At 44.0% G+C, this 19,436-nt stretch overlaps 1 protein-coding gene across 1 annotated transcript in view; it reads left to right on the forward strand.

Annotated features, from left to right (window-relative positions):
• Positions 1–19,436, forward strand: part of LOC104271526 (calcium/calmodulin-dependent protein kinase type 1D) — a gene marked incomplete at its 5' end in the record, with an annotated part of 85,142 nt that overhangs the window by 60,652 nt on the left and 5,054 nt on the right. Inside the window, 3 exons of the mRNA XM_009866215.1 lie at positions 7,033–7,145; positions 8,942–9,020; positions 19,283–19,370. Of these exons, the coding sequence (XP_009864517.1) occupies positions 7,033–7,145; positions 8,942–9,020; positions 19,283–19,370 (280 nt within the window). The remainder of the gene's footprint in view (positions 1–7,032; positions 7,146–8,941; positions 9,021–19,282; positions 19,371–19,436) is intronic.

Genomic DNA, 19,436 nt, shown 5'->3' on the forward strand with positions numbered 1-19,436 from the left:
AGGTTCCCTTCAGGTATTGGAAGGCAGCTCTTAGGTCCCCTCGTAGTCTTCTCTTTTCAAGACTGAACAATCCCAGCTCCCACAGCCTGTCCTCGTAGCAGAGGTGCTCCAGCCCCTCGATAATCTTTGTGGCCTCCTTTGAACATGCTCCAACAGATCTATGTCCCTCTTATGGTGAGGACACCAGAACAGTATTCGAGGTGGGGTCTCATAAGAGCATAGTAAAGGGGAAGAATCCCCTCTCTCGACCTGCTGGCTATGCTGCTCTTGATACATCCCAGGATGTGGTTGGCCTTCTGGGCTGCATGAGCACACTGCCGGCTCATGTTGAGCTTCTTGTCTATCAACACCCCTAAATCCTTCTCTTCAGGGCTACTCTCAACCCACTCTGTGCCCAGTTTGTATCTGTGACTGACAATGGCCTGACCCAGGTGCAGGACCTTGCATTTTGACTTGTTGAAGCTCACGCAGTTTGCACTGGCCCATTTCTCAAGCCTATCAAGGTCCCTCTGGATGGCATCTCTTCCTTCACGCGAGACCACTGCACCACACAGCTTGGTGTCGTCGGCAAACTTACTGAGAGTGCACTCGATGCCATTGTCCATGTCACTGACAAAGATGTTGAACAGCACTGGACCCAGAACAGACCCCTGAGGAACTCCACTTGTCACTGTTCTCCACGTGGACATTGAGCCATTGACCACAACTCTTTGAGTGTGACCATCTAGCCAGTTCTTTATCCACCAAGTGGTCCATCCATCAAGTCCATGTCTCTCCATCTTAGAGACAAAGATGTCATGTGGGACAGTGTCAAACATGTTGCACAAGTTCAGGTAAATGACATGCAGTTGGTGGCCAGTCACAAGCAGCATCCTCCAGGGCTCAGTTTTGGGGCCAGTCTTGTTTAATATCTTTATCAATCTAGTTCATCCTCAGTAAATTCACAGATACCAAACTGAGCAGGAGTGTTGATCTGCTGGAGGGTAGAGGAGGGTCTGCCAAGGGATTGCCAGCCTTGGTGCAATGGTGGTAGTTAATCCTGCCCCGAACAAGAGTTAATTCCAATATATCACCACATCCATCCAGATATTCATCTTCACAATCAGAAGCTGGAGCTTCTTGCACATGCCCAAACCAGTCAGAGACATATTTATGCACAGGGCAATCCAAGCACATCATCCTGCATAACCTCCCCACCTCTCCCACATATCCTCACAGCTACTCTGAACAGACTGTTGTCATTTAAGAAGATGGAAACTCAGGAGAATCCAACGCAGAAGCCAGACATAAATTAAAGATGCTTTGAGCTATTATTACTGCAAGCGGTTTGAGTGCCTCCAGACACAAGCTCAGTCTCACATGAAAGCCTTCAGTTTATGACACTGGAAGAACAAACTGTTTCTGTGGCACCGACACTCTAGGCAAATATTTGTTTCTGTGATATGCAAGGTGAAGGATGTCTTAGGAAAGAACACCTTTGTTTCAGTGCCAGCCTCTCATGCTTCTCCTTAATGACAGCTGGGTTGCAGAGGCTGCACCAGTGGAGTTTTTATCAAACCTATTTTACATGAGAAGTCATTATTCACATGAACTAATTTTAGCAGAATAAAATTTCCTGTTTATTCCAGTTGTAATATTTCTCAATTTGAAGCAGCCTCATTGTGCAGCTCAGCTCTCTGAGTACAGCAAGGTAGTTTTGGAACATGCTCAGCTTCAAAACATAAAGCGTAAGAAGAGCAAGAGACTTTGCTGGATTCCCAGCAGCTGGATTTTGGGCTTGCCTGGCTCACATGAGAGGTTACAAAAGCTCGGGGAGCTAAAATACTGATTGCATGTATACCTGATACAACAAAGATTAAGTTAATATATGCAAAAACCAGAAGAGCATGTTCCAAAGCTGGAAAAGCACCTGGGGCCACAGAACGCTCTGCTTCAGCCCCTGTTTATTCATAGTCAACAGCTCCTGTGTCTTCTGCCTTAGGCTGAACACATTTTGCCCTGAATTTTCTTCTGATTTTGTTCACTAGTAGGACAAGAGGATTACTGGAGATAAATCTTGGGTCATACTTTCACACTTTGCTGCTGAGCTACTTCTGATTTTCAAGTAAATGTGCATGAATCATCAATGATGTTTGTATGGAAGGATTAACCAGGGACAGTACAAAGTATATTATGTCAGAAGAAGTTTCCACCATTATCCTGGAGTTATACACTGGGAAAAGCTGATCACGCCTGCTCAGCATCACACACAAGCCTAAGCAAGAAAGTGAGGAATAATTTACTTGTTTAGTACTGGAAGGAGAATTAGTGGTGGCAAAATGTACAAGGCCATGTTGGATTGCTCAGGATAATTCAGTTAAACACTGGGAAGACAACCCCAAATGCTTGCTCCTCACTGCTTGCTTCTTAATTAATTTTCTACTCCTCATGTCCTTGTCCACTCTTTTGTGAGGGCACTAGTGTCAGGGTAGTATGAGGGTCTCTTCCCAAAATAAGAATAAATACATGCATGTATCCCTATAAATGGCACTTGGGTGACTTCACACACCGTACATCTCAGAGCTTTGAGCATTTACTGAATTATTTGCTGTAATCTTATTGTAAAGCTGCTTACAAAACTAACTCCGATGCCTCTTGTGTTGCAGGCTCTACACTGGCCATGCAAATGGGTTATTTAGCCTTTAGTATTAGCCTCAATATGCAGTGAGAGCTTGCAGAGGTTTGCTTTCTCTGCCTAGTGAGAAGATATTCCTGGTATTCCTCTTGCCCTCTCCTGATGTCTTCTAGGAATGACTTTTGGCAATATCTTTCTGATGTAAATCCACCAGTGTTTTTTTCTGATCTGTGTCCTATTTTTTTTAAGGCAAGCCTGGGAATAGGACATTAAAGGAAAGTCTGGAAAATCTGTTGCTGATGTGATAAGGTTGCTAAATAATTCTGAAAAGCTTTCATTTGGTGAAACTGAGAGAAAATAATGACAACTAATAGATGCCTGAAACTCCCTCAGGACAATGCAGATTTTTTTCACATTGAAGACAAAGGGGTTATTTTTGTATTTCTGCATATCTAAAGAAAAGCAGCAGAACCTCTGACAGTGAGGTCATTTTTTTCACACAGAAATGTCCCAGCAGATGGAAATTAAGTTGGTGGGATTTTGCTTCTCTAAGAATTAAATAAAAACTTACTATGGACTTTGGAAAGTGGCCCATTTGCTGGAAGTCCAGCAAGATTTCTTCCAGCCATAAACTGCAGGATAGGCTCATCCACTGGGGCTTTTCCGTCCCTTACTGCAAAGCCAGTAATGTTAAAACATTAAAGTAGTAATAGTAGTAGTACTACTACTACTCCAATAAAATAGTAAAGGTAACATTAAACCTTCTATGTCTTGCTAAACTGATTTTAAGGGAAATGACAGCAAGACCACCTATATTTTGGCTCCCAACCCTTCCCTGTGCCAGGATGCCCTGGTGCTCCCTTCCCACATGCTGCTTTCTCTGTCCTAAGGAGCTTGCTCCATTCTCACCTGCTTTCGGGTGTAGGTCCTCAGTAATTTGCCTCATTAATTTTGGAGGAACATCCTTGGGTCATCCTGTGCAGGAAGTTCATCCCCGTCCCTGGCTGAGCCAGGACCAACCCTTGCCCTGCCCCTAGCCCGCTCTCAGGCAGGGAGCTGGTTTGGAGGGATGTCCCCGTCCATGGCACGTAGTAGAGACTAACATTTCTCAAGCTCTCAGCAGCAAGGGAAAAAGCAGCACCAAAAGAATCTGTTTTCTGCTGTGTGCCCAGCTTCCAGTAGCTCCTGCACAACACCAACTCCTCATCCATCAGCCCTTCCACCATGCACACCTGCAATGGGCTCTAGTGACCTCCCAGACACTGAGGTAGATACCCCAGACACATCACAGAATCATAGAACAGCTCGAGTTGAAATTCACCTTAAAGATCATCTCGTTCTAACCCCCCTGCCATGGGCAGAGGCCCCTCCCAGTAGACCAGGTTGCTAAAAGCCTCATCCAGTCGGGTCTTGGACACTTCCAAGGATGAGGCATCCACAATTCCTCTGGGCAGCGTGTAGGTACTCAAGACATGCAGAGGAGCAAGGGAATGTGTGTAGGAAAGGGATCAAAAGGCTCTGGCAAGCCTAGGGCTCTTGCTGGGGTTCGTATCTCTCTGCTCCCTCCCTTGCAGGGTTAGAGCTCTCCAGCTCTGTGCTGCTCAGCAGTTTACTCCTACCTTTTGCTGCCACGAGTGTGTATAAATCACAGCAGCCCTAACTTGTGCTCTTGTACCTTTGCCAAGGTAATTAGTACAGTGCACATTTCAAGAGAGTTATTTCTCTCTCCGGAGCAGCCTGCCAGTGCCTCAGCATGCACAGAGCTGTCTGCTCACGCTAAAATGTTTTATCAGAGCAGTTTGGTTTTGTTTAAGAAAAGTGCTGAGGAAGGCAAGAAATTAATGAAGGGCTGCCAAGCTTCTTATATGGAGCCCAATGTGTCCCCCAGGGAAGAGGGACAGACTGATGGCTCTGAGTACCTTTGGAGGAGCAGTTTTCCTCCAACCTGGGCATGTCCACCCCAGTGGCCATCCTCACAGTTGTAATGCTGGTGCTGTCAACTCCAGCCTTTCCAAACCCCTTAGTAAAGCACCCAAAACCTTGAGGGTTGTGACAAAAGAGGAGGAAGGTGAAAGTCAGTTTGTGTGCATCCCCTCACAAGACTGTGGGAGATAAGTGTTGATATTTATCACATTAAAGCAAGTTATATAAATGTTCTTCATAGATACCTGTAGAGCTGGACCCTGGCTGTGGCTCCATTTTTCACATTTGGTTACCAGATGGTTTTCCTCCATCATCTAGGTGCATAGTGGCTTTTGGGAGTTTGTTTAAATGCACCATTTTTTATTACCTTTCTCATACGTCATTTCCACCACTGGGTTTCATGTAGGAGTTATAGCATCAAGCCCCATACGCAAGCACGTGCCTGTTAAGTAGGTATTCAGTTCTGCTCTGAACGTAGATGGTTGGGTGGCATGAGGTTATCTCACTTACTTTTGATAATGGCAGTCATCCAGTGGGAGGCAGATGAGGACTGGCTCATCTGCTTTGCAAGATTTCTGATTCAGCTGAGCCACAGTGGATTCATTACAATGCTGCAAATTTCAGTAGAGTTCTTCCAGGTCAATATGGATCTGACGCAGATCAACATCTCACTCAGCATTTGAATTATTTATTGAGCATGCTGGCTCTTCAGAGCTAACAAAACATTGCTCCTTTCACCCTCAAGTGTTGAGCTGGTTCAAATAATCTCCAGGGCAGCCGGCTGGCTTTGGGTTATAAATAACTTGAGTATTTCATTTCTTACACTTATCCCCCCGCCCCTTTCTCTGTTGTTGCTACAGTGTAGTGTTTCATCTAGATCTTGTTTATAATGGCTGACTTGCTGCAGTTAAATGCTTTATTGAGGTTGTTTGACTCAGGGTTTAAGAAGATCGTAGGAAAAAGATCATTTCGATATTGGCAAAGTATTTTCCTTTGAAAATTTACACCATAGACTAGAGATAAGAGGAAAAAATTGGGACATCTCTACACAGAGACAGTAGAGACAGGAAGGCCTGTTTAAGTGTGAGCAGGATGAATTTGCTGAAACTTCGGACCCGCCTCAGAGATAAATCTGACACTTTGCAATGCTCATATTAAAACCTGAAGAAAGAGTATCTTGTGTGCACAGAGGGACAGACTACTGCATGCAGCATCAGCTGGGCTTGAGAGATCTCCAACACATGAGTTTCGTAGCCACATTTGCCTAATGCTGTGCCAGATGTGATTTTTTCCCATGCCCAGCATCTACAGGGCTGGAGGAGCCCTGCCTAAGGAAAATGACTGTCCTGCTGCCTGCAGCACCGGGAGGCTGCACCTTGAGCGTTTTAGCTCAAACTGGGCAAATACTGTTCAACGTCCTGCTTGTCCTGGGGCTAGACTTTCTGAGACATGTGATTATAAATACTGAAAACCAGGACAGGACTGTTGTTAGCCTTAGACAAGGTAGGCAATTTGATATGGGCAGCAAAATCGTTTGCAGAAGTGAGAAAGGGAGAGACTTTCTGTGTGTTGCAGGTCCACGTGCAGCTCGTGCAGGCTCTGCTGAAGAGGTGCGGGGACTTCCAGATGTCCTTCTCGTTGTGCCTGGGGACACAGAGCCCAGCACGGCTTGCAGGTGCATCCTGCCCTCTGTCTGATAGCTCTGTGGGCCTCCTTGTCCTGCTTTACATTGACTCTTCTTCCCTGTTGAGCTGGAGAAGAGGTCCAGGCAGGTGGCTGGTGGCTCCTCAGTTTTACAACAAACAATATTGTCTCTTGCACAATACAGAGACCACAGGTTGTGCTCAAAGCCTGCCCTGATGCCATGCAGGTGGCTGAATAAGTGTTCTCACCTCTCACATGTCCCCAGTCCCCTCTTCTGTGCTGCGTGTCTGCAGAGCCACTGCACTGCCTCTCCACCATCTGGGAGAGAATAAAGCTAATGTAAGTGACTTGTGTAAAGTATTGGGTGAGACCAGTTCAGAAGGAAAACCAGAAGAATGAAGCCAGTGTGAAGAAGAGTCCTGGATGGGGAATGGTTGTGCAGAAGGACGTGAGGGGCTGGTGCTCTGTGAATGTGGGGTATAGCTCATGAAAGCTCCTCTCACCACATGGAGAGGATAGAAGGGCTTGTGGCTGTGTGATAAAACTATTCCTCTGGCTAAACACCCAAAAGCATACAGAGGGAGGCCAGGGTATCTGCATGAGTCAGTGTAGGATCAACAGCATTCTTCCCATTCAGAATTCCTTTTTGTCCAGGGTGGTGCTAGTCTTCAGAAGTGGGTTTACATGTCCCTGACTTTTTACATGTCCCTCCCATGGTAGGGCTTACCTGCTTGAAAACTTACTGGGGTAAGTTTTAAACAAGTGTTTCTGCTTCTTCTCCCTCTCTCTTTCTCAACTTCTTGGCAGAGCTGGGTCCAAGGTCACATCTCTCTTCTCTTGTTCTCCATTAGGCTCTGTGGGTATCCCCCTTTCTATGATGAAAATGACTCCAAACTCTTTGAGCAGATCCTTAAAGCAGAATATGAGTTTGACTCTCCATATTGGGATGACATCTCTGATTCTGGTAAGAAGCTGCTGCTCATTTAATTGCAACAACCATGCATGCATGCCTGTGGCAGATATCCTCCTCTGGGCATGAGAACGCACCTTCCATCATGTTCCAAGCTCCTTTTAACTGAAAACCATCGAGAATGTGCATTTCTTCCAGTTTGAATAGTTACAGGAGTTTATTTCTACAGGAGGGCAAATTAAGTAGCGTTTTGCACAGACGCACACAAAATACTAAAATGTAGCTGGAACAGAAGATGAAGATAGCAGAAGACTGTCCCAGGAAGACAAAGCAGTTTAATTTCTCCATCATATCCAAATAAAAATCAGATGATTTACGTGTCAATAATAAGGTGCCAAACTAGTTTGGTTCTGTTACTGACACTGCACTGCAGGTCCAAACCACATCTGCAGCATATACAGTGAAGAACCCAAGAAATTAATGTCTTCCAAATGAGATAGGTAGGCAGATTCAGAAATTGGGAGTAGTGTCCACATGTTTGGATCCAGATAGCCGCCCATCTGCTTGCCCGGTTCCTCACCCAGCACAGAGGGCATTTAACCCACAGCGCCTGCCTGTCCTTGCTCTAGTCCGTCTGGCAGAGAGGCAGATATACCATCCTGTTACAGGCAAATATGCCTAAAGGGTTCTGGCTCCAGCATGGCTCATGATTTACAAACATCAGTGTCTATAGGTGATGGCACTGCATCCTGCGTGGGCCACTGACCTGCTGTGTGGTCCCCAAGAGGTCACACAAAGCTCAGTGTCCTTGTTCTGTCCAACCCAGTGGAACATCTGCCATTTCATGCTGGAGAAGAAATGAGTTCTAGGAATATTTTATCATACAAAAATATCCCTAGAAGTGCAGGTTTCTGATTCATTAGTACTACTGATTAAGTCAGGGGAGATATAAAAATAAGTATTTTATTTTAAAGATGATTATATATCCTGTTATCTCCGCATAGAACAACATTTCATGCTGCTTACATCTGCAGTCCAGATAACATTGTGATGGATTCCTTAAAAATATATGTGATGAGAAGTTTTTTTAAACTCGTAAGAGTTTGCAAAGAAAATATGAAGGTCTCCTGGCAGACCCCTTTGTATTTTGGGGGAAAGTCCATCACCTAAATCAGCACAAAGATTTTCCTGACATATTTGGCTTCGCTGTGCTCCTTCAGCTACTCTCTCCTAAAATTACTGGATGCATGCCATGCTGTGATCTCCCTTCCATTATAGTGTCAATTAAAAACACACTACCTCATGCTCAAGGGGGTCCATTTTCCTCAGTAACTTGTTTTTAAATACACTGCATGTCCTCACAGCTGCCCATGTGTGCAGTTGCTTGGAGTGACCAATGAGAAGCAGACCTTGCTGTGGCACCTGGCCTTCTCCTTGTCTCTCCCACTCCTTTTACTAGCATCTCCAACAGGTGTGGCCATATTCAGACCACTAAGATGATCAGAGGCACTTGACTGAACAGTGGGCAAGGAGCCGACAGGCTTGAACTCTGCTGACTCCGAATTATCCATCCCAGTCCTAAATATACCTGCAGGATTGGACACCTTCAGTTTTTATCTGCCGTACTAAATAGCTTAGATTTTGTCCTAAGCTTGTCCACACAGATTTTGTCCTTTGGTCATATCTATACTAATAAATGACAAATGACCCAGGGCCATTTCTGGGTGTTGTGACCAGATGGCACTTCGTAGCCTAGTCAATGCTGTCGGCTGACCATCCTGCAGCAGAACTTGGTATCAACCCTACTGCTTTAAATTATTATTTTTTAATTTTTAAATTTTTTTTTGCAGCTAAAGACTTCATTCGGAATTTAATGGAGAAGGACCCTAACAAAAGATACACGTGTGAGCAAGCAGCACGGCATCCTTGGTAAGAAACAGCACTGCTGCGTGAAGCTCTTGGGACAGAGTGCATCGTTTTACGTTCATGTGTGGAAGTGTTTTTTCTGCCACATAGTATACCAGCCTCTTACTGTATAACTCTGTGCTCTTATTCTTACAAGTCCTGCCTTTACCTCCTGGATTTTCCTGGAAAACCAAGATGTATTTTAATCTTCTGCGCCAAACCCATTGAGTATCTGTGTAAGGCTGCAGTGGAATAGTGAATTATGTATGTTGACTGTAGTGTAGCAGTGGGATGTGCAGAAATCATATTTTGGGGCAACAGGTCAAATCCTGCAGATGTGCAGAAAGCTGGGTATCAACCTGCCCATGAGGTCCTTGCTGAGGTAATATTGGAGCACTTAAGAGCACCCCATGAGGTAGGAAGCCCTGATCTGTGCTTCACAGAAGACAGTCCAACTCCTGCTTGCAGTAAAGGACCTCCTGCTTGTAGCAGTTGCTGTTTGCCCTCTCTTGCTGAATAGAAGAGATAGGAAACCCTAGAGAGGATGAGCTGAGTCTGAATTGGCTACAGCAATGCTATCTCTCTGCAATGACTACAGAAAAGTACCTGGTCTGACTGTATTTGTACTTTAGACCTCTGTTAAGTGCTTTAAATTATGTGACGCCTTTGCACATGGATGACTTCACCAACCTTACCGAAGGATTATGTAGCTAAACCAAGAGTGGCTCATGTACTTTTGACCAACCCTGAGTGACTGAGCATCACTTCACACTACCAGCTGCACACAAAAATGAGCTTTCGATGCTAGCCTTTCAGGGCAGGGATTGTTACACATGAAGTGAGATTTTGGTTGCTATAATAGCTGCAACAGAAAGGAGTCAATGGCAGGACATTTTCAGCCCAAAAGTTTTTTTGAGTACTCATAACTTCTCAGAAAAATAACTGGGCTAGTGTCATAGCGAGCTCCTCGGCTTGATGGACCACAAAACCATCCTGAAAATGCAGTTGGAGCCCAGGGATCAACCTCCAGTAGCGTAGTTGAGTATAATGATGGTAAGAAAAGCAAGAGCATAAAAGTTCTCAGTGAATTTTAAGGCAGCACTGCTTTCTGTTGGAGACATTCATCCAGAGGATGGACTCTGCATCCCTCTGAGGCTGGGGAGCTTCCTCAGCAGGGCTCTGGTCACCTCTGCTTCCTCAGCAGACATGGGTTTTGGACACACTCCTTGACATTTCTAGTTCTGAAGGAACAGACCTTGGCACCCAGCTTAAAATAATGTTACATTTCTGAGCAGAGTAAAATTTAGTGGCTGTAGCTCTAGAACATATGCTTCAGTTTGGCTTCAAGGGGTTTATGCTCCTCTCTCTGGCTGTCACTGCTTTGTCTCATCTCATTGATGCTTTCAGTCCTGGGACTAGATGGAAAATAAATGCCATTCTGGCTTACAGACTGAAGGATTACCCTCATCATTAATAAATGATTTGGCATTCATGAAGGTGTTCGATGAGTTATTATTATAGAAGTGGTAGAAATAGTGAGATGCCTCTGATTTCTTCATAGTGGAAATGATGTACTGATGTCTGACTGAAGATTGTCAGCAATTGTGATTACAAATTAGGCTGAAGATAAGATTGAGGCTCAGGCTTTACAATTAAAAAGTTTTAGGAAAGGCTTGGGATGCAGAAGGTTGTGTAGATCATCAAGAAAAGCAAGGTTCATTCTTTTCATTCTCCATGCCAAAGCCAATGAGATACACTTCACAGATGATTATTAGCTGCATCAGTGGCTGGCATCGATACAAATGAGAGACGAGAAGTCAAGAACTGAAGCTGCCTCAATATCCCATCAATAACTGTGTTGTCTGTGTGACAAAAAGGAAATTTGAGAAATAAAATCCAGCTTTCATGAGATCAAAAAGAAAAAAAAGCCCAACCATTTCTAAATGATACTGACCTGAGCCTCAGGAAATTAAACAAGTTACAAAAGTCAATAGCAGAAATACAGAATAAACAATGGGGATGCAACTCCCAGAGAGAAGGAGGTGACCATTTGTATAACTCAGAGGCAGATTTTCCAAAGCCTTTCATCCAAGATACACAAAATGTAAGTATCCAGCTCTTGGCCCTGCTACATTTGTGTTGGTTGCTGGAGTGCATGAAAGAAACGTGGCATTTGTAAGACGCACAGCCTCTGGGCCCTCCTAAAGGAACAAAATGATAAAAAGTGCTTTCATTCCTTGGTTTTTTGTTTTGTTTTTTTTCTTTTGCATGTCATGGCCAGAGGCCAGTGGAAACTCACAGACTGCTCCGTAATTTTTGATATTTCGCACAGAATCCCATCTTCCATTTAAAAACAGCCCCCAAAAAGGGGTTTCCCCATTTCTGTGGCAGTGGGTCTTCTGCTGCCAGGGTGACTTTACAAGGGAATAGTTCATTTGCTGGGCTGCCTCCCAGCCCCATAAAGCACGACTCAGGATCAACCTCTGAGATGTGAGACAGTAGTGAGGTGTTAAAATATTCACCACGTTTCCACCCCAAATCCACCTTCCTTTAACATAGAGACAGTGTGTGCCCGTGGGTTAGAGAAATACAGTTGTACAGTGAGAGCAAAGCATGGAGGCTTTTGGAGATATGGCTTCAGATCTGCCTCTGTCCTGCCCAGTGAGCTCTTGAGCAAAACTTAACATCTCACTCCTCCTCCTTCTGAAAATCTTCCGGTACCATAAATGTTGCAGTTATGGATCTCTCTGGAGAGTGGTGCAGTGATTTTTTGGAAGATTTGCATCCCGCAGTGATAAATGCTACTAAAATACCTTTTTGGATAATCAAGGCTACTCACATGGATATTATCTGCTATTTTCATGTTAGCGATAGCATCTCCTTTTGCCAAACCATTGCTCAAGAAACATTTTCTGCCCAGATTGCTTACGCCAGAAAATAATGAATCATTTACTGCTTCTTTTCTCATTCTAGCCATTATCTCTGTTGCAATGGCATCCTGCTCTCCCCTTTGAAGGAGGGGAAGATCTTTTCGGCGGAAGAGGAAGAGAGCTCGTGCTTCCTCTCCATGGTCAGCTGTGTCATTCCCTCAGGTTAGACATAGTTGAGCTTCCAGCATGTCCAGCCTTGAGCTCCTGATTCCACTCAGGCTGATGAGAGTTTTGCCACAGACTTCAGTGAGAGTTGGGGTTTGTCTCCTTGCCTGACCAGAGGAACACAGAAAATCAAGTCACTGGTGCAGTGCAAATGGTAGATAATTTATGCAATGAAGTGGCTTCATGTAGTGACATTTTTCAGCTTTCCCTTTTTCTTCCTCCTGTGAAATCTGCCCCTGCAGTATAACATCACTGGTATCAGACACAAATCAGGAAGAAATCTTTCAGATCATGGATACTTAACACATACATTATAACCTGGTTGTGATAAAAGTATTTAACTGTGGTTGAGATGGCTACCTGGCCATGAGATTTCGTTGTTTCAGTATGTAACATTTGTGAAGAGCAAACTGATTCCAAAACATACCGAGTATTCTGATGGGTTTAGTAAAGTTTCCATAGAAGGCTTGCAAGAACTGGATGTTGCAAGATACTACGTTTGTGTCTTTAAGGTTAATAATCCGTCTGAATTTCAGGAAACTGCTCTAGAATAGCCAGCTATTCACATGACTAAATGTTAGTACAAGATCAGACTCTAAAACAAAGTAAATACTTCTTCTGAACATCCCACTTTTCTGTGCTGTATCTGCTCCCCATATGCCTGAATTTACGTGATGTTTTGCTATTTATAATCAAATGGCCTTGGCAAGGGGACGGTATGTTAAACTTGGAGTTGGCAGGAAAGGAGGGTAATAATTGCAGTGAAGAATAGTAGCTGAAGCAGTACAATATGTAAGGCTTGCTGTTATAATGGTTACGCCCCACCCGTACCATCTGTCCATTTGTACAGATTTCTTCAGTTTGATATACAGGTGACTTATGCTTTCCATTCGAAGAGTCATTTATTTTATTTTAACTGAGGTTTGCACTGTTTATGGTGTGTTGCAAAGGCACAATGTTCTGCTCAATTGTTCCACTGTGACTTTTCAAAAAGGACGTGGAAAATGAACGAAACAAAAAAGGAGGGTAATTCTTGCTGCAGCACGATATATTTTAATGTTTTCCTAGCTCATATGAATGACAGCAATTAAGTTTATTAAATATATTGCCATGTCAGAGCCCACATCCTGTTCAGGGCAGTCACTCAGGCTGCCGCGATTAAGGGCGAGCAGCAGAAACCCGACAATCTATTTGTTCCAGCCATAGGATCACTCTGCACTCCCCATCAGCTCGAGCTGGGTCCTGCAGCCCCAAATTCAGCCTCCAAGCTTGGGTCAGAGGCAAAGAAAACAGTCCTTAGAAGGCAAGGAGAACATCCAACAGTCAGGAAGCTAGCAGAGAAATTGGAAGGCATGACGTGAACTAATTTACTCTGTTACGCATTATCCAAGTGACTTTAAAGGAGATTTAGAGCTGTGTCCTGAAGCCAGTTATGGCATCAAAGGCAACTTGGGACATCTAAATTAAAGGGTGATGTATATATTGCCCCCCTATATAGACTCTGTAGTGCAGAAGGAGGTTGTGGCACCTAAATTAGACAGCTCTGTCCACGGGTATGAGTGTGGCCCTCACCTTTCCCCACCGCTTGGGCAGAAGGAGAGCAGATACTTGGGATGTGCTGATTTCCATCCCCGCCTACACCGAAGAATCGCAAAGCTTTGGCAAGGATTGAGCCTCTGCAATTGACCCTAAGTGTTTATTATGTGCCAGAGAGCATGAGCCAGATAATAATTTCCACGCAGGGAGAGGACATGGTTTACAAAGAGCTCTGTTCTCAGACAATGTTGTTTGAAGTGTGAAAAGGGCTCCCTGGGGGGAACTGCTGATGTTTACAACATTAAATCAAACTCTTATCGGGTTTGTCCCTGCACTCTATTTATTTTGGAGCATCACTGATATGGGATGTGAGTGTGTATATTTATATGCATGCATTTGTGCATGTATGTGCATATATATATATAAATAAAAGTGTGTATAGAAGAGTTATGAACCTTTAGCATTATCCATTACAGCTAACTGCATGTTTCCTCTCATCATCTCAAGAGTATTTCCAAGCACTGTTTGGCCAGCACAGCGTTTGATTTGGCTGCCTTCAGAATGAAGTTTCATAGAATAATGGTAGATGAAAGCCTCTGCCTGCCGTCGTGGGTAGGGCAGATGCAAGAGACGTGCTTGCAGTATGCTAAGAAAGAACTCTCCAAAAGGAAATTTACTGGGCTTGTCTTTGTTGGAGATTCCTCTCAAAGCTTAGAAGTGGTATGGGCAGATAAACTGCTGTGATAGCTTTGAACCCAGATAGAGAGCTAAAACAAATCAGATACTGTGATATCATATTTAATCATTAAATTAGATTCCTCTCATGTGCAGGGCTAGATTTGTTATGGTTATTCATGAGAAATACTCTTCTTAGTCTCAGTGTAAGTATCTGTGATGGAGAATCATCAGACTGTGGCCCTCAGTATCCACTTCTGTGAGCTGACACACATATATTTACAACAGGATGTAACACCAGCTTCAACACGATGTTCCCCAAACCATTGTTAGGATGTCGATGCTTTCAGGTGCTGCAAAACAGGGACCCCAAGAGAAAAGCCAAGTTACTGTTAGACTTATCAGTCCTTGCTCGTTTCTGGGTGATGCTCAGCATGATACCACTTCATACATTATTCTGATTTGTTTAATTTTATTTTTGTATACGTGTGTGTTAGGTAGAAGTAATACCTCCTACTGGGTCAGATGGTGTAGTTGATACACTGACATAGTTAACATCAGTTAACTGCAGAGCCAAGAGTTATTGCTCAGGGTTTGACTACATATGCATCAGTTTGATCATCTCTGAAACAGGCTATTTCTTAGGCTATTTCTTAGGAGAAATGGAGATTCCTGTAGGAGAAAGATATGTTGCACCGGGGAGGATGGAAGAAAGAAAGATGCTAAGGTATTTTTGTCTTCAAAGGAAAGCAAGATGGTTTATAGCCTGTGGACTTGGAGAGTTAGGGAGCGGTGGAAGGACGATTATACCGTGCTCTAAAACCAACTTCTCTATTAAATTTCATACATTTTCTTCTCAGCGTGAGAACTGAAGTTCATGATTAAATACATTCAGTATAGATGTGATGATGCTCATGATACTCACCTCGGGGTAGGTTTGCATGCCCAAAAGCTGTCTCTATTTTCAAACTCTACCATTTTGTCATATAAAAGACATGACTTCTACCGGCTCATCTCCACCTCTCTTGCCTGTGTCCTTTAAACCACCACATCTCAAGCAAAGCACCAACAGTGAATGGATATTAACATTTCTTTTGCTTTCCTAGAAGTAAAACTATACTCTAAACACTACAATGATGCAATAGAAGAGTTTCAAGATCCTCCAAGTGCAAAATACGGTATAAAAGCACAGTCTTCATTTTACAGTATTGCACCATTAACAGGATAGTTCTTCAGGGGTGGCTTGGAGAAGGATCCCACACCTGGCTTTGGCAGCCAGTGAGCCGCACTACCCAGCATACCAGCACGTGTTTGAACGGATCCTGCTGCGCTAAGTTAGCCCCAGCACTACTCTTATTTTGCTTTGATTAAAAACTAGCATCTGGGAAGTGCTAATGCTGCTGAAGAGACCTCAGATGTAGGATGGTCCCCACCATTGTAGCATCAGAGGGTTTCACAGGGCATGTGTCCTTCTTTGTGAAGTCAACAAGTACTATTCTGTCTATCTGAGAAACACCCAAATACCAAGACTTTTTTATCTGGAACTATGGGAATTGCATAGTAATGCATAGAGTTAGTGGTGGTAGAAGACAGTGTGAGAACTATCGGAACCAACCATCGGTTTCCTACTGGAACCACCAGTTTCTTACTGGAACCACCAACATTTCAGAAAATGATCCCTAATCTCAAAAAATAGATAGCCTGTATTTGAGCTAAACGCCCGATAGAAAGTTTCATACAGCAAAAATGCATTTGCAAATCCTTGCGGAGACTGGCAGGAAAGATCTTCTAGAGCTGGCAAGAGTATCATAGCCCAAGAACTTGTTTTGTCTGTTTCCAAAATAAAATTTCACAAGTGAGAAGCTTGATCTGTGCTTATATAGCTTGTTAACAAACTTGTTCATATGGTAAAATGCTTCATTAGCTCCGGAGGAAAAATCTTCTTTGCAAATGTAAGTAAATTTTCACCTTGCAGCTTGTTCTTTTTGGCCAGTTACTGAACAGATGCTTTGCCCTGTAGCTGTTCACAGTTTACGTGTTCAGCTTAGTTTTCTAAGATCTGTAGTATGATGGTCAGTGCTCCTAGCTGGTACGTGCTAAGGGCACCTGCCTTCGCTGAGGAAGTGTTCTTGGACAGAGCAGAGTTCTCATGATACTTTGGAGTGATTCTGACCAGCAGTTTGCATTCCCACCAGGAAGCTCTGCTAGGGCCCTTCTGCACTGAAAGTCTCTCTGGTACTCAGGGAGAGTGGACACAAATCTACACACATTTGTGCACCCAAGCTAACCCTGTGCAAGACAGGGAGTACAGCTGAAGTCTTCTCAGGCTTCTGGTCAGCTCAACATAGAAGTAGCCTGGAGGCAGTCAGCGACACTCTGTGTCACGTCATTTGGGTCATGTAGATGTGACTGTGGTAAAGCTGTAGGATCTGCATCACGTGATGCTTTCAGCTAGAGAAATAGAGAAAATGTGGTGTTATGGTGGGGTGCAAGGCCAGCTGTGCTTTGTATCTGTCTAGGAGTATACGAGATCCAGAAAGCATCAGGGTCTGGTAATATTCCCTGTGAGGGACAGAGGATGGAACAGTGAACATGATGCTTAACTTTATTAGTGCCTCACCAGGCTTTTAGCTTCCTGGGCCCAGTGGCAAATCCAGATCAACTTCCCTCCCTGTCAGTGGGAGAGGTGATTGGAAGGAATCCTCCTCAGAGGAAGATCTGAAGTTCTTCCAGTTCTCAGCCAAACACCTCCCCTTCTCCATCAGCAGCATAAAAATCCAAGAAAGGATGTCAGGGAACCATGCTTTGCTCATGGTGCCAGTTCTACTCTCTACTTGAGAGAGAGGTTATGTGACCATCATAAAAGTGCCCTTCCCAGTTGGAGATGGGCTACCTTGAATAGGAACCCCACTTCTTTCTGCCCACAATCCTACTGGCTCCACTCCTCTTGAATAACGCGATAGAGATTAGCTGAGTTACAACGGAATGGGACTGGTGTCCCTCCATTCCTGGGAGATGGGGGTTTAGTCCCTCACCTCCCTCCCAAGAGCAAGTGGTTCCTCTCATCTCTCTGACATGCTGGGGGAGTGTTGCCAGCAGGAAGGCGGGGAGCAATTTGGAGAAGACTGGTGCCAGAAAGCACTTCTTAGATGTGCTGTTGACACAAAGGTAGAAAAAGCTGCATGTCCTCTAAAGAGCAGAATTACAGTTTGGAATGAGCTGGGCAAAATGAAGGGCATGTCTCCAATTCATGGGACACATAAATGGAAACAGCAGGCTGGGGTATGTAAGCAGAGTTTCATATTTTTAAAAAACACAAAGCAACGCTGCCATTCTGCTGCCTTAGTTGGAAAATGGTGAACAGTTTGGGTACCGCCCTGTAAGAAAGATGTGAACTAGTTGGAGAAAGTCCAGAGAAGCTCCCTAGATCAGAGGATTAGGAAATATGAGTTATGAAGAAACAGTGAAAGAATCAGTTTGTTTAGTCTAGAGAAGAGAAGACGGAGAGAAGACATGATAACAGTCTTCAAATATGTGAAAGGATGCTTCAGAGGCAAAGAGAATAAGCTATTTTCCATGTCTTCTGGGATGTAGTGGGGCAATGGAATAGGCTGCCTCAGAAGTCTTCATCTTTTGGTGATCTTTAGCCAAAGGTCTGTCAAATTTATTTTGACGGAGCTGGGGTAGGGGGAAGGATGACTGCTGAGTCCCCAGAACCTCTAATTACTTTTTTGGAGGTCCCCAGAGTGGGAGGCTCTTGATGGATTATTCAATTCCTTATAATTTTGATTGCTGATGAATACTGGTTTTCTACACTGTGGCTGAACAGTTCGTTTCTGAAAACATCACATACCGCATAGTTCACAATCGTTCCCTCATATCACCTATGTTGGACAGCACTAATCACCCCAGCATATGGCCCAACACCGGTTCACTGTGGTGCCTACTCTTCAAACAGATCTCATGCTTCGAGGAGTTAAATGAATCAATAAAATTCCCTTGAAATAATTCTGTTTAGTGGAGATTTGAATGTGTCTTTGTCTGTTAAAGAAACTATACAAGATCAGTCAAGTCTTTAGGTTGTGTTGTTCAGCTTGAGTTATTGGTGCAGCCTGTGCTGCTTTAGTGAGTGTCCATGTATCTGCTTTACTGTAAATCTACATTAATCATGATGAATGGCTACGTATGTTGCAGGGTGGCAGGAAAATCTCCAGGGCAAACAGAAATCAGACAGGTTGGAGTGGCTCTGGAAGCTGCTGCATGTTTGAGGCTAAAAGTAGTCTCAGCCTGTTGATGTTAAATCTTTAGATGTAAAGAAAAAAAAAAAGCTAGAATGTTTTCATCTAGGGCTGTAATGGTGATAGAAAGCAGCCGTGCACCAACCAACAAAATAAGGTCATACCTCTTTGTAGCTGCCAGACCTACAAGTCTTATCTACGCTTGCTTTTATTGCCCCAAATTTTCCACCACTGCTGCCAACAGAGACAGCGGTGGGAAGTTTGAACCCTCATCTGAATGAAATCATCATCACTGCAGGAACAATCACACCTTGGACAAGCCTTCTCTGTTGAGGAAAGGAACAGAGAGTATTCAAGAAGAGTGAAAGATCTCCTGAAGATTTCCTGAAGGGAACCTACAGGAAGGCTGGGGAGGGACTTTTTACAAGAGCGTCCACTGATAGGACAAGGGAAAATGGGTTTAAGTTGAAGGAGAATAGATTTAGACTGGATCTTAGGAGGAAATTCTTCAGTATGAGGGTGGCAAGACTTTGGAATAAATTGTCCAGATAAGCTGTGGATGCCCCCTCCCTTGAGGTGTTCAAGGCCAGGTTGGACAGAGCCTTGAGCAGCCTGATCTAGTTGAGAGGCGTCCCTGCCCATGACAGGGAGGTTGGATTAGATGATGTCTAAGGTCCCTTCCAGCCTAGGCCATTCTATGACTCTATGATCTCTGAAAATTTGTCTTGTCTGTCCGTTTCAGGATCGCTGGTGACACAGCACTCAACAAGAACATCCATGAGTCGGTCAGTGCTCAGATCCGGAAGAACTTTGCCAAAAGCAAATGGAGAGTAAGTGACCTGTCCTCAAGGATGATGTAGACACATAACTTTGCTAATGTGGTGACCATATGGCCA

The sequence above is a fragment of the Apaloderma vittatum genome, unplaced genomic scaffold (genome assembly GCF_000703405.1).
Source record: "Apaloderma vittatum isolate BGI_N311 unplaced genomic scaffold, ASM70340v1 scaffold6433, whole genome shotgun sequence".
Lineage (NCBI taxonomy): Eukaryota > Metazoa > Chordata > Aves > Trogoniformes > Trogonidae > Apaloderma > Apaloderma vittatum.